This window comes from Pollicipes pollicipes, unplaced genomic scaffold (genome assembly GCF_011947565.3).
Source record: "Pollicipes pollicipes isolate AB1234 unplaced genomic scaffold, Ppol_2.1 Scaffold_4740;HRSCAF=5597_pilon_pilon_pilon, whole genome shotgun sequence".
NCBI lineage: Eukaryota > Metazoa > Arthropoda > Thecostraca > Pollicipedomorpha > Pollicipedidae > Pollicipes > Pollicipes pollicipes.
This window is the reverse complement of record NW_023596545.1, coordinates 11,714,492-11,730,011: the sequence shown is the minus strand read 5'-3', so window position 1 is coordinate 11,730,011 and position 15,520 is coordinate 11,714,492. Positions and strand designations below refer to the sequence as shown.

The 15,520-nt window shown below is 52.6% G+C and overlaps 1 protein-coding gene across 1 annotated transcript in view; it reads right to left on the bottom strand.

Moving 5' to 3' along the window:
• Positions 1-15,520, bottom strand: part of LOC119097924 (CAD protein-like) — a 110,652-nt gene that overhangs the window by 57,001 nt on the left and 38,131 nt on the right. The window contains 1 exon segment of the mRNA XM_037220869.1: positions 701-886. Coding sequence (XP_037076764.1) covers positions 701-886 — 186 coding nt within the window.

The following is a 15,520-nucleotide window of genomic DNA, read 5'->3' as shown; positions in this document are numbered from 1 at the left end:
GAGAGAGAGAGAGAGAGGAGAGGAGGAGAGAGAGAGGAGGAGGAGGAGGAGGAGGAGGAGGGAGGAGAGAGAGGAGGAGGAGGAGGAGGAGGAGGAGGAGGAGGAGGAGGAGGAGGAGGAGGAGGAAGGGACGGGAAGTAAGGGGGGGGGGAGTGGAGACTACCACTCCGTACAGTGTGCATATGCGGAGTATTATCGCATTCGTGAGGGTCGTTCTTCATGTCTTGGTGTCGTTTGGCCGTGCGGGGCCGATTCCCAACGGCTGGGCCCGCATGAACTGTCAGTGCCAAGGGCAGGACCTCGCCGGCGTCACGTCTGCGCTGTGACAGGGTCGCGGCTGTTCCGCTCATCATTCGGAATCACGGCGCGGCTGGCTTGGTTCGGTGTAAGCTACACGGAACCCTGACAGGTAATGGCCGTCCGTTCTTCTTAACGCTGTCGCTTACAGGAATGCTGTGCCAGCATGCACCAAGCGGTCATTTTCCTACACACTCCACTGGCGTCTTCCTTGGGAACCGGGTAATCCCCCTCTCACAGCACAGGCCAAACACAGGCACACTCGTGCGATGCCGCATCATCGATAATGCTGCAGAGGCCCCGGAGCGTGATCCTTAAAACCCGTTTAGCATTACCTTGAAACGGCAGAGCAATGACGCCGCGACATGTGCCGCAGACATACCGGCTGCGCCCGCGCGCATACCTGAAGAAGGGCTTAGTAGCGTGCAGCAGTCCTTCATTAGTCTTGTCGTTGGCGTTGGTGAAGAGCGGCTGCCACGGCTCGGGCACGGAGGCCTCGTCGACGGCGTAGCCATGGTTCTGTGACGTGATGAAGCAGCGGCCGGTGCCGTGGTGTATGCACGGCTGGTTATGCCCCCGGTTGCCGTAGCTGGCGGCACAGACACGGCCCGGTTCAGGGCACTAGCGAAACAGAGGTGCAGCCGGTTCACGTACTTAGCGAAGTAGAGGTACAGGCCTGCTTTCAAACGCTATCAGGCTGACGAAACTGAGGCACGGCCTGCTGATCGTAGCTGTGAAAATGCGGATTCTGCTGCTGTGGAAGCAAGGCAAAACAAGGTGCGCCTTCTCCCGAGGCTGCGTGCAGTCAAAATAACCCAGAACCGAAGGAGCCAACTGACCGCGCACGGAGATACAGCGACGCAGGGTTTCTGCCGCACCAGGAGATTAGAGCAGACGCTGGCCAACACATTTGTGGTAACCAGGACAAGGTAGTCGTTACAGCACCGAACTTTTCATGCTGGGAAGCATTCCTTAGAGGCTGATAATATTTTGACGCTCACGTCGACCGGGCTAAGCAAAGCCAAAGTCCCTTTGCAGGTGGCTGCACCTCCGATGCAAAGCATCACGACTAGACATTGAGAGCGCTCGGTGGCCAGTACCGACCCAGAGTATCAGAGTATCAGAGACCGCGCCTCATGGGACGTGACCTTGAGCGAGGAGCAGAGGTCGGCTCCAAGGACAGCCAGTCACTTCTCCGAACCATGATTGGGCACACCTTCACCTGGGAGCCATTCGAATGGAATCGTGCACGCGGCGCCGAATGCAGGCTTCGCTTAGCTAAAAGCAAGTCACTCTGAAGCGATGGGAACCACCATTCACGACAGCTCGCTCGGCCAGCATGTAATAAATCCAGTGCACGTAACAACGTGACGTGTGAAAAATGGCCGGAACGGACCGAACAACACTATGCAAATGCAGCTGAATACGGCGCGCTCGAACGCCGAGGCCTTCCGCGGGTTGTGCATCACTTCCCCGCGCTGCTCGCACGGCCAGGCAAGCGTGCTCGGGTTGGTCGCAGGCCTTGATATTTAACATCTGAAATTAGCGGTAGGCTGAGAATTTTCCTCATCTTCGTGACAGAAGTCTACGGCGCGGGAAGTGCAATTACACCGCACGATTTTCTCACTCAGTTGGGATGAGTTCCTTGCCCTCTGTCGAAGGTGAGAGGCGCATCAGACGGGACATTTCCACATAAAGATAACCCCGATCACACGCCTTTAAAAAAAAAAACGAGGCGTCCCATGTCGCTCTTCCCTCCCCTATAAATCGGCACTTCCGCACCTCCTACCCCACACTCGCTTCTGGGCGTGTTGAAATTCAAAACATTTTCCTCTCGTACAAATTCAAACCCACCACGGCAAAATAGTGTAAATTCATGAACCAAAAGCTGTTATGTTACTGGTTCCTGTGACTGGACACCGCATATTGCCTTTTGAGCACAAGCGAAACTTCGTTACAGTAAACTAGTAGTCTGTTCCCAGTTGAAAGGGGCCGAGAAAATGAGCCTACGATAGGTCAGTTTTAAGGTTTTCACGTTCATTCTTATCCGATAATTTTTTATCCGGCAGTGTAAAGGCACGCGTACTCAGTGATCTCAACAGTCAACGAGGGGGCCAGCTTAACTGAACACTCCTTTCCGCACTAAAGCCCCGTGAATTCTTTGTTGGCGTGACATTTTCAGGGGGGCGGTTGAAGGAATTGCAGTGAGGAGGTGGGGGGGGGGGGGGGGGGGGGGGGGGGGGGGGGGGGGGGAGGGGAGGGGACGACTCAAACATTTTCACTGACAACCCATAGTAAGAAATCCGCAGGCAGACAAGTTTTTAGCATAGCGTAAAACAGCTTGGCGTGTTTTCTATCTGTTAGATTTTACGCGTCTCTCTCGAATATCAGCGATCAACGTTAATCTCGCACGCCTTAATATATCATAAATTTAAAAGATGGGAAGACACGTGCCCGCATGGAGCACTACGTTCATACACTTCTGCATTTGCATCCGTGCGCTCATAAACTCACGGGGTAAAATGTCACGGGTCAAAATATCACGGGTAATATGTCCCAAACACTCAACCACGCCGCTGCTCGTATGAATATCGTCAGCAAGGGTAGAAGGGATCCAACTGCGCCTTCAGCTTGTGCTAAGTTTCGTGCAAATAGTGCGCACTGCTCAGCTTTGGAGGCGTGCGTTCATCCGCTCCCCAAAACATCTGCGGATATCTCGAAAGTCGAGGCGTCTGCGTGGCTGTTACTGGGGGACTTCGGCGCGGCATGTGCGTGATCTCACGCGTCTCCTCGCTCGCGCGCCTGAGCCTCTCTAACCTAGGCACGGCAGTCGCAAGCATTACTGCGCTGTGACCACCCGCAGGCGCCTCTGGTGGTGGCGCGGTGCAGGCCAGGCTGAAGCGGCTGTGGGCAGCAAAGCTCGCTCTAGCTTGTTCGTCTTCGAAGTTAATGCAAGAACGTTCATATAACTTATTTATCTACCATCACACGTGCTTAGAACTTAGATACCCACAGGCCAATCAATTCAGAACAGAGATCGTGCCCAAGGTACACTGTGGCTGAATGCATCAAATCGGTAGCTGCAATGGCTGCGATGGAATTGAGGTAAAGCGCATTGCAAGCGCTTCAGGCGTAGACCCTGGTGCAATGGGAGCAAAAATCCGGATACATTTGCACACTGCGGATGCAAGGATAACAACCATTAACATTACAGTTTTTACACCCTCCCACACCATGCAACCTGTCTGCAATGTCCTTGCGCTGTTGGGTATATGCTCAATCCCACCCTATCACAAGGAACTCACCCAGGCTATCTGAAGTGGAAACAGCTGACGGACGAGCTGCAAAATAATGCGCACTCAAACCAATATGGGATGTTAACGCTCTGTGCCCATCCAGCTTTGTTGCAAAGCTGAGACGCAGTGGGCCGCGTCCAGCAGCGTCCACCAGTCCCCGGGCCCTAATACAAGTTTGCTATTTCATTCTCCCTAAAATGACCAGAGAAGAAATATTTCAGAAAGCAGCTTTTTAAGCACAGCAAACCTAGCAAAAACTAAAATTTTGCAGCTCCTGCGCTTTAGTCCGCCGTCGAAACGCTGTGGAAATGCGCTGTGACCCCTCAACAATCCAGACATTCCACGCAGTTCATCAGTCGAGCCACCTAGCGGGCATGTGCAGCAACGGCCCTTTGTTCGTGCACACCACATAAGTGACACGCCAAAGCGAGTCACTGATGCCACATTATCGTGCGAGGTGATATATTGCGACCACTTCATGACGAATTTGCACAGTGCTTGATTTTCCACGCGATCATTTTCCTAGCTAATAACGCTGCACCATTTTGTTCTGCGATTAATGCTTCTCCACCTGAATGACGGATCCCCCACCTCGGCCCCCGCGGCCCAGAGTGGCTCCTGATCTATGAGCCGCTGAGTCCTCAGTTCAGCTGCTCTCGCCATTGGGACCACTTTTGAGTCCTCAAGTCCAGGGGACGCGGGCTGGCTGGCTCTCTGCAGGCTTTGACGGCCAGCAAGCGGAGGTCTGGGAGCTTAAGAAGTGACAAAGAAGTGGACAAGACAAAGTACGCAAAAAATGAGCAGCTGGGCTTACGTCGGCAGAACCCGCTGTCATAGAAATCTTACACAAATCGATTATGTGCATCTACAGGTGTGATTGTGGGTACAAAGTGAGACTTAAAGCTTCTGTCCTGTGAACTTCTGTGGGAATTTCGCCTGTAACTTTACTGCTGGCTAGATGACGGTTCTCAGATAATTACGTTGCGGGCGGGACGGGGGTTCGGAATCCCCAAGTGACAACTCTAATTCACAACAAGATTCGACGATGACTCGGCCATTCGTGAGCTAAGAGGCTCGTTTACTAGGTATAAGGCTAAGGCTATGAGCTAAGGTGTACTCGCAAACGGAGTTAACATTAAACAAGAACAAACTGCGTCACTTCCATATGGCTGGCAATTATTGTAATAAGCCTATCAATGCCGAGATGTTTGGGATCGTAATGGTGTCAACCCCAGCGACGACGGTTATGTACATGGACATTGTGGGAACCACTCGTTTATCCTCTCCTAACAGGCTTGTTTCTTATGTCTTATCGTGTCTTGCACGTCCAGTACCTTTGTCCCCGGAAGTGGAAAGCAAGGATCGAAAAAAGTGTACTTATGTTTAAAAACTTTTTCAGATCGTGATTCCTCTCCCTCGCGGATAAATGTTTAGAACACATATTTCCTTTAAACGCCCATACATGTTGTCAATGTCCCCACATACACATCTTGCCCTGACCTCAGACCGTTTGCCTTTAGCGATGAACGTGGCTCCTACGGTCCACATGGCCACATGAATCAGCCGATGTTGCGCTATGATGCTTACCGAACGCACCATAACGGCTGTTTCAGCTCTTAATTTAATTTTCCATTCAAACTTCATTGCTAGCGTTACATAGGATCCGTATATTTTTCGCACTTCATTAGCCATCTCAACACAGATTTGTCGCAAACACTCACGTACACACATCACCAGACACTGAACTAAGACGCCACCGCCCCGCGCAGCACAGCGGTGCTGGGAGTGTTTGACCCAGCTGACGCCGCCCCGTGCAGCACAGTGGTGCTGGGAGTGTTCGACCCCGGGGCCGCTCCGCACCGCTGACGCCGCCCCGCGCAGCACAGCGGTGTTGAGAGTGTTCGACCCCGGGGGTCGCTCCGCGGTCGTGGCGACCGCCATCCCGGAGCGGACCAATGAACGGTCGTCCGGCCACAGGATGAAGCGACCAGAGCGGGGGTCGACTGCGCGCAATACTGACGTTTGTCAGGTCATCATACTGGACACAGTACATCATTCTGAGCAGCAACGTGCATGCCGGTAAAATAGCAAAACGTATTTACATATCACCATGACTGCACGACAATCCTTGCCAGTGCTGGGTTTCACTGCTCAGAACATGATCAAGTCACCATCACAAAAATTCCCCATTTTCCATAGACCGCTGCTTACCCCGTTCGCTTCTGTAAGCCATTATTCGTTCGTCTTGAAGGAATTGCTCTACATGCACTCGAAATGCTTCAGAGGTCTTCTTTTGTTCTTAGCACCTGAATGCCTTTTAGCTAGCAATATCACGAGATTTAGTAGCGCAGCGCTCGCTTCTAACCTGATTCAGGTAGGTCTAACGTGACGGTTTACAGTAGCTGGGATCTTGCGCCAAAAGGCGCGCACGATCTCGCGGTTGAATAGTGCACTCAAGTCTCACTTTCCTCACAGTATGTGCGTAAAGGCGATTCTATAGCGTGTCTTACGTGCAAAAATCTTTTAGTGGGCGTATACCTACGAATAATTTGAAACTACAGTGACTGAATCTGGGTAGAGACACAACAGCGTTGCACGATTTCGAGGTACTTTGTTCACGTATCCGGGGTGAGTACCTCCGATTCCCATTTTTGGAACGCTTTTGGCTTGCGTGTTTTTTATGCCAAAAGATACAATTCCTTCCAATAAGAAGCAGCGGGTGGCTTTTTTCGCGACCCAAATTTAAAGTACATTTGAGCATCCCTCTCCTCTGTACACACGAGTTCCAAGTTCCCGGTTTCCATGAACAACAGCTTCTACCTTGCGGGAGTTACACTAAAAGATACTGATACCTCGGGAGGCTAATCCTGCAATTGGGGTACTTTGCACGCAGTTGACCGTACGTCAAGAATAAGACAGTACTATAAGCCTTATTCCTCAGAGAAAAAAAAGACAGGAAAAAAGATATAAAGTCAGGCAAATATTTCGTTTGATATCGTGTTCGTATTTCGGTTGACTTATGCTATTGTTTCGGTAAAGGCATGCTGCCGAAATGTCAACCCAACTATGGCGTGTTTTTATATATTTCCGTTTTCCAACTATATTTCCATTTTCCTGGTTTTTCTCCGAGGGATAAGGCTAATATTACTTTCTTATCTATATGAAAGTTAAGAATCGTCCCTGTCTGACGATGATGTCACCAGTGAATCTGATGGCGTACAAGTCTGTGCAGCGATGAAAGGCAGGAAAACTTCGTATCAAGTGTGATCATCAAACCTCATAATTTCTTCCCTTACTTGTTATGCCGCGCCCAGTCCAGGCTCGAACAACCAAGCCCAAATATTTGGAGCAGGCCTGAGTAGAAAATGCTTAGTTTGTATCTAACAGCCACACTTTTGTCAAACCAAGTCCCCAACAGCAATTTATGGGAAGCGGTGCCTGACGTCTTAGGAAAATTAATCGCCATCTGGATGCACACCGCAGTAGGCGAACGATTCAACTAAGCTTCAGGGCCCCCATTTAGCTAAGCTTCATTACCTCATCTTCGGCCCGTTTCTTCAATAACCGCAAAAAGTACCCAGTAGGTTCTTCACCACTTTCTAGCCAGTTTGCCTTGGAGAAGATGCGTCGCTCATTTGCAGCATTTGCTTTAGCTCTTACAACTATGCCTTAGCTTTAAAGGTAGTCATAAATCAAGCTCTCCTCACAATAACTAGTTAAAGGAGATTCATTCCAGCTGCGACACTTTGTCCTCTGTTCCTTTTCACGTTAAGTTCGAGCTAATCCTTAAACGCTTTGTATGCTGATCAGTCTATCGTTACCGAACAACACGTCAACTAGCACTCAAAGATCGTTACACCCGGCATGCTTGCCTCTTCTGTTCCTAGGAACACAAGTCTCATCCTTTATCCCATCAGTAAGCAGATGGCCGTTCAAAAGGTTGTTTTTATAATTTCCATAGACCTAGACCACGTCTCTCATTTGCTGCCTCTATCTGCCAAACTATGATGTTACGCTAGCTAAAGACACTTTGCTACACCGGGTGACATTATGAGAAAGAGCTATGGTATTGTTCATGACTTAGTCATGAATTCTAGATTGTTGCAGAGGGTTCAGTCATACGCCGCCAGGTACGTACATGAGCGCGATGCCACCGTGCGCAGACGAGGGGAGCCGGTCCACGGCCAGCGCTGGCACAGTGCCAATGGCCGCAGGCCGAATGTGGCCAGGCGCCGAAACATCGCTGGTCACCGCCGGAACACAGTCAGCGGCTGCCAGAACGTCACCACCCGCCGCCCGCCGCCCGCCCGCGACCGGGACCCCTCCAGTCGCCACCGGGATCCCTCCAGCCGCCACCGGGACACCGCCAGCCGCCACCGGAACCCTCCACCCGCCACCGGGACCCCTCCACCCGCCGCCGGGACACCGCCAGCCGCGATGGAACGCAGGCTCAACCGTGTTAGCTAGCCGGCGCGCCGCCCGCAGCTGCCAGCTGCCGGCGCAGATCTCCGATGTCTTGCCGCGTCGTAACGTGGGCAGGGTTCGACCGCTGAGCGATCTTGCAGCCCGGGCCATTTTTGGTGAAGACCGCTCATAGCAGCTTTTCGTTTTTCGTGGCTAGTAGGTGGTTGAAGAGCACGCGCTTCGATGGGGCCGGCAACTCGCACGTGAATATACGATCGCAGTACGGTGTTGACGCGATTTTCTTTAGCTTCAGATAATCTTCATTTTGTTGTTACGCAGGTTTTTGTCATGAAAGGCGCAGATGACTGTGTTCGCTTTTGACAGACGATGCGCCACAGACATGCGTTCCTCTCGAAGGGTGATGTCAGGGAAGCTGCATCTCAGTATCTTCGGAGTTTTGGTCTTTTGCTTTAAGTCTTTAGTTATTTTTCCATCTCTGCTTTAATCGAACTCGTTGCGTCAAAACATAAGGCTATGGGCCTAGTGTTTCTCTCCATGTCGTCAACCTGTTCTGTTAGCTCCTCTTTTTCAGACAAGGTTTGAATTCAGATTGTAAGTGGCCAATCGTCTGGGACTTCTGAGAAAGGTCATCATTTTCGTCCACCGGTGGGCCACGGCTAAATGTTAGCTACTGGGCTAACGCTCCGCGGACTATGGAGACCGCAACGCCTGGTGTCGAGGTTTTTGTTGCTAAGACTTGCGAGCGAGCATGTTAAAAAAACACGTTACATGAATTGCACCACTAATCCAATCCGACTGAATGGTGAACATTTTCAGACAAACATGGCTTTTCCATGATAATGCACATCGTTGACCGCTCGATTTGCAATCTAATTTTCGTCTTCACATTTGGATCAAACATATCGATCTACAATCTACCTTTGCGATGTCCTCAATGTCTGTAGAACCCAGGTGAAAAATTGAAAAAGCTTCTAAGTTCTATCGGATTAGAAAGAATCAGCTAAATATTGTAAATTAACAGCGCCGGCGATTTCTTCCATGCAGTCGCTCAACGCCTGATTTCTGCAGCTTATTGGCCTCGAAGTGCAAACAAAGTTGAGCTCACGGTAGCTCCTGGTTTCTGTTCTGGCTACATGTTAAAAATAACAATAAAACGAAGAAAACTGTGTCACTTGTCAACAAGTTAGCCATATCCGGATTTTCTTCTTTTTTGGGGGGGGGGGGGTCACCATTAGATGGGCTCTTGCCAACCCTGTGTTCCCTCTTGACAAGGCTCTGGCTACGCCCCTGCCTACACACAAAAGCAGATCAAGTCGCGTACGTTGCATGATAGGCAATGAAGTGTCCGTTGGGCCAATCCATACCTAAGGCAGACAGCTTCCCGCAGGCTGTTTTTTTGCGATGATGTGGTATAAGGGAACATCATTCGGGAAAATACTGTTGCAGGTGTCCAACACATGTTTCATACACCATGTAGAAGTAGCGCTGATCCAAAAGTATGCAACAAGGTAGCCACACGATCAGCTCGCAGTCAGTCATGCGGGAGACATCCAGGCCAGGGCAGTGACTACCGACAGCGGACAGGAGCAGGGCCCAGATAGGGAACATATGCCAGATGGGCCCTATTATGTGGCTTGATTCTTAAAACAGAATCTCCAGATTTATGGGTTTTGTCACATTGTTTCTAGCAGTTTCATGCTCCCGAATTTGTTTCCGCCTGAAATGCTGCGACAAGTCCTATTTCTTAAAAAGCAGCCAGCGAAATGAAGGCCCATGAAAAACCTGGCGCACTGTGAGCCATCGATCCACTTTCCAAATTCTCACCAGCCTATATCCAGGCCGTATTTGGGCATCTACACTGTGGAGTCAAGCGCTTCCTTAATGACCCAAAATACCTACCCGCTCGTGGAATTTCGTCTCCCCAGGAAAGACAATGTTAAAATGGACGAATAATCTAGGGAAGCACGATAGCCTTATTTATCAAATGACAGATGAGTCGAACAGGCAAGATTGTGCACCAGTGATAAACAGCCCTAAATGCATAGCGAGCATAGCAGCCATTACATTTGAATAGAGAGCGATAATAATTTCCATTCCTACCTCCCCCCGCCCCGGTCATCTGGCTCGCTTTCCGGAAAAAGTTCCTGAAGTACACCCTGAGCTTGCCCCCCCCACACTTGTTGAAACTTTCCCACGCCTATGCATGCCATGCGTACCAGCGTTACGAAAACAAGAAATACCTAATATTAATCCAGGATGTTGGCCAGCCCAGCTCGGTTGGACGTCAGCACTTTTTACATCGCCTCATCGACAATGCACTGATCGCAAAGCGTGGCGCATTTACCGCATATACCGATTTTTTCGTTCTGTTTCCAGGTGACCGCCCAGTGAAGCCTTTCATTACCTGCTATGCCACGGCTTGAGGCTCATTTTTACAGGACCTATGGCTCATTCTGTCCTGAAAAAGGCTTCGCTAGCTGATGGCTGATGTATTTAAAAGCCGATTTCACGGCATGCTGGTGACAGAATAACGGGAAGGGGGAGGGGAGGGGGGAGCTGAAGCATACTGCTCCCTTGTTTCGGTCCAGGTGGTAGTCTGCCCCGCCTCCCATGTAGCGTCGCCGTTCGTCCACAAAACCCTGCTGACAATGCAGGCGATTGGGTATATCCGCCCTCTGATTCAGTTTCGCCGCTTCCTCCCGCACCCTGCAGTGCTCACCACGCCGGGAGGGGGGGGGGAGGGATGTCCAACAGGGGCCGGCGCTGTCCTCGTCCGGGAGCACAACCGCATCTCGGCCTTCCGCACGGCAAGGCCATCCCAGTAGGATTATCTTTGGGCAGCGTAGGGAGGAATTCGTTTAGGTTCACTGAGTGTGACTGAGGCATCGTAGCCGCTCTGATCACCCGCCTTCATCCCGGGGCTTCGAATGAAGCGTTGAGGGCACCTGAGAAGCCTTGACCTAGCCAAACCACACACAAGAGCAGCTCGCAGTACGACTCGCAACAAATCGCAGTTTTTGGACCAGCACAGAATCATGCAACGATCGAGGACACCGCCGACCGCGTTCATTTCGCCATCCAAGCTTGACCTTCCAACTTGGGAGGAAAACAGGCGTGAACACCCACAGCGCCGTGTGGAAGGCACACAGCCCCGGCTTGTGTTTTGCGTGACGGGCGTAGCACACCACCTCGCCGCTGTTTGCGCCGTCCGCAGCCGGCAGAAGTGCGCACACGCGCAGGGGCGTGTGCGTGCACGCCGGACGTGGCGCGACGTCACCCCCGCCCGCGGCGCGCCGTCCTGTTGACGTCCTGCACGCAGCGCTGCTCGCGGGAGCACCGCCGGAAGCGCATACCACAAGCGACCCCGGCTCTCACGTGGTCGGTCCTCCGCGGCGATGTGGGCCAGGAGAAACCGGCCGCCGTCCGATCACGTCGCGACGCCTCCCGAGTCCGTGCCCTCGACGCGCCCCTGGCCGGCGGCTGCCGGGCGCGACTTTCGCTGGGTCGGCGGCGGGCGCGCGCGCCGTGTGCCCGATAGCCGGCGCGCCAGTGAAAACGACCCGACCCGGCCGGCCGGCGCAACGGCGCGGGAAGTAGTCCGCCGGTCAGCTGGCTGCCACCGGATCAGCTGACGGGCGCCGCCGGCCGGGCGGCCGCGCCGGGCCGGCCGGGCGGCGCGCGGCTCGCGGCGCCTGCGAACTGGGCTGCGCCGGCGGTGCAGGCTCAACGAACGGCGGCGGGAACAGTGGCGGAAGCGGAGATCTGCCGTGACTTCCCACGGGTTTATCCAAAACTTGTGGGCGCTGTGCCCTCTTAGCCTGCTGTGCACGTGCCACTTAAGGCAAGCCCAGCTAAGACTAAGCCGTCTGTCCTGTTTCAGCGGGTTCCTTGTTGCTCGGGTTCGGGTTCCTTGTTCCTCATGCCCAAATATACTTTCACGACTCGCAAAAAACCTGCACCATTTCACCTATCAATAATGGTGCGGGTTTCGTTTCTGCCAATCTTTTCGAACTAGTAAATCAGTTTTCATCAGACATCCTGATTCGGTGGAAGAGCCTTTCGCACATAGGCAGCTAGCCAATTAAAGCCTCTTGTTCCGAGAATGCCATCTGTTTTCATTGTAAACTCAGGCACAATGCGTATTACCGGACCATAGTCCAGGTATCGCCAGATCATGATCGGTTTTTATGGACCCACAGACGTTCTGGCCCTTCAGCTACAGACACAATGTCTCCAGCGAATGGCGCTAAATTGAACGCCAAATAGAAGCAGAAACATGACATTTAGCGCGAGGTTTCACACAAGCCCGCTTCACCTCTATCCTAAACCAGCCCCAGCAAACTCTGCGGAGGGTTTTTCGCGACGATCTGATTCGTCAAACGTGAATGCCTGTCGTCATCGGACATGCGCAGTAAAACCTCCGAAGGTTTACAAAAAGAAGCCCCACAGCCGCATGGCGACTACAACTCCGCTTTCCCTCCACCGGTTCCCCACGCGCCAACGAAAAGCAAATTCGGTGCAAATCCGTCGCCGAACACCGGGTTTGACCACGTGGTTTGAATATCCGGTCAGATGATGTCTGTGTGCGGAGCGATTCGGTGCAGAAACCCCGCCCGCGGCAAGCCAATCCGCAGAGGAGAGAACAGCAACAGCTGAGGCAGGGTCCAGTCGGCCGACTCCACAATGCGGTTTGTTCTGTCGCTTTGTTCAACGTTCTGTATCGCTGCCATTAACGCAAGGGTCACGGTTGAGGCATAAGAACATGATTGAGGGTAATTGTAAAAGCGGCGCGCTTGGAAGCACTCAAAAGAAGTGCTAAGGACTATGACACACGACATGGCTGGCCCACCCGACCCTTCCTCCTGACAAGGCAACTGGTGTGCTGCGATGCATGTCAAATGGTCACTCGCTGGTTAAAGTGCTATATCGCAAATGATTGCAATGATAATCATAACGGACGAAAGATCTAAAAGATGAGCCATGTGACAAGCATTGTTGGGTTACGATAAGAACCAGTCTCCTGCACGATCCCTATCTCCTATAATATTTTGTCATGCAGTCTTTCGTCATAGACCTTTCACCCGATACTCGCGGAGCTTTCCCACCACGTTTTGCCACCGAACAGCATGTGTCGCGTGTTTTGTCATACTTTTCCGGCGTGTTTGTCATTAACGAGCCACGCCCGCCACAGCCGAGCGAGTTTCTAAGGCGGCTGTCAACGCGTACAAATTAACGCAAGAAAATGGAGCGCGCAGACAAAGGCAGGGCAGGCGCGCGTCCACCCAACGGCGCCGCTGAGCCGAAACAAAGCCAGCACACTGTTAGCAAAGCTGACAGCTTGAGCAGACGCCACAGTACGGTTGCCATGGTCGCAAGGTGTCTTTCGAGGCGTTAAAGCAACGCCCTTTGCCAAAAGCGCCAAAATGCCTTGCCGTTTTTGTTGTAGCAGAGGCGCTTGCCCATGATGTTTACTGCACATCCTTGGCGGGGGCACGGACGCTCATAGTCATTGGCGTCGCATACAAGCATGGCGTAGAAAAGGCCGCGTCATTTCGGCTACGAGAGCAGTGTAGCGAGTGGGAACGAGGACTCAGACAACTAAACACCCGTAAACATTGGGGAGGCTGAGCGGAGCGTTCCAGAGCGCGAGATCACCGTGAGACCTAATCGCCAGACAAATGAATCACGCATATCCTTATTGCGCAGCGATCCGCTATTCCGGAGATATCACAGTTGTCCCAACGGAGCCCTTCATGGGTTGAGCCCGCTCAGGCGTGGATGGCGACATCCAGGGAACAGAGCGCATTGATCACCGGTGACTACAGTGGAAGCTACGGCAACAGTGATGAGGTGTATCACGCTATCCGCACGCTCTCGCCACCACCGCAAGTCGCGACTGCCGATGTGGAAGCTTTCGACTTGCTCACATTACTCCTATAAAGTGTGATATTTTCAGACAACCCGGATTTGTTCAGCCAAAAATATGAAAATAGAGTCGCAATTTGCTGCTGTCTCCAGGAAGTCGTCACTGTAAAACACTTTGCAAACTGCGATTTCGTTAATCACGGATCGCTAAACGGCGGTCGGAGGCGCGTTCTTCCGCCCTCAACGCGTGAAGCCGTCCACGCGCCGGCACGATGAGGACGCAGAGCGGACACGACCCCGTGTTCACCTGGTGGGAGCCTGACAAGGTCACCGCGTTACGTCCTGCTGGAGTCTGGTCACGCAGGACCGCGCGAGACATTAGAGCAACACTACGAATTACACTATTCGGACGAACACGAAACGAAGACCGACAAGTCGAACATTAAAGAGTAGATGTGGCGTTACCGGAGCAGAACGAAGATGGCGGGCATTCAAAGGACGGTTATATGGCGCGGGGGGGGGGGGCAGAACAACGATAATTGCAGCCGACAAACACATGCAATGGGGGGGGGGGGGCTGGATTCCGGGCTAAGCGACCAAGAACTCCAGAGCGAAGATGGAGAGCGGTGAAGAACATTGCATATGCCTTTAGCACGACTGGATACACTTGTGTTCGGAGGAACATGACTTCACGCCTCTTCTGTGTGCATCACATTCATAAGGAAGTTTTTAAGGCATGCCACTCGACAAAGTACAATGCTGAAGCATGTTAAATGCTCCAGGTTTCGACGAACGCTTTCCTGCCATCATCGAAGCTCTACTGGAGTTGGGCTGTGCAGAACTGGCTGGCGTGTCATCCGTCTGTTACGGTGAAGTGAATGCGGTGATCGAGCGAAGTAAACAGCGCAACAGCATTGCAAAACGAAAACATTCCAGCCTGGACACACATATCTCGTGGAAGCCACGGCTTGTCTGTCCCGATCCGGCCGTGAGCAGGAGAACATTCTCCACAAACGTTGCCTCACCCGTTTCGTGACGTCCGCGTGTATCGCCCCAAAGTTGCACAACGTGTTGTGAAAAATGAACGAGCGCAAGTCGTGCACACGCGCCTCGTTGGCGGTTGTTAGTGATGTAATGGGGCGTCCCTGTGCAGTCGATTAAGTGCAAAACCGCGTCACAGTCACGCCTGCGTCCAGAGCCGTTCAATAAACAGGCCATCGTGTATTGGTATGAGCCGATGCAACTCTGCAGCCGCCTGCAGTGAACGATGAAGAAATCACACCTAACTAAACAGCACATCATCGGTAGAACACTCTACACGGCCGAGAGTTATCACAGAAAAACACAAACTGGGCCGGGAATGAGGCTTGCCGCTTTCTGCGAGATGGCAGCGGTGACCAAGTTTGACGGGAAATGTTACAATCCCTGCGTGTATGATATCGGGCGGTCGACCGAGCGCGGCCGGCTAAGGCGAACTGGCCGAGGGAAACGGCACGGAACGGCCGGAGCCGCCAGGGAAACGGCACGGAACGAGGCGTTCGGGAAACGGCCGTGTTTCCCCCATGGGCGCCTACGGATGACCAGCGGGGTGGGGAGTAGGTCAAAGGCCGTTTGGGGACACGTGCGGCGGAGGAGGT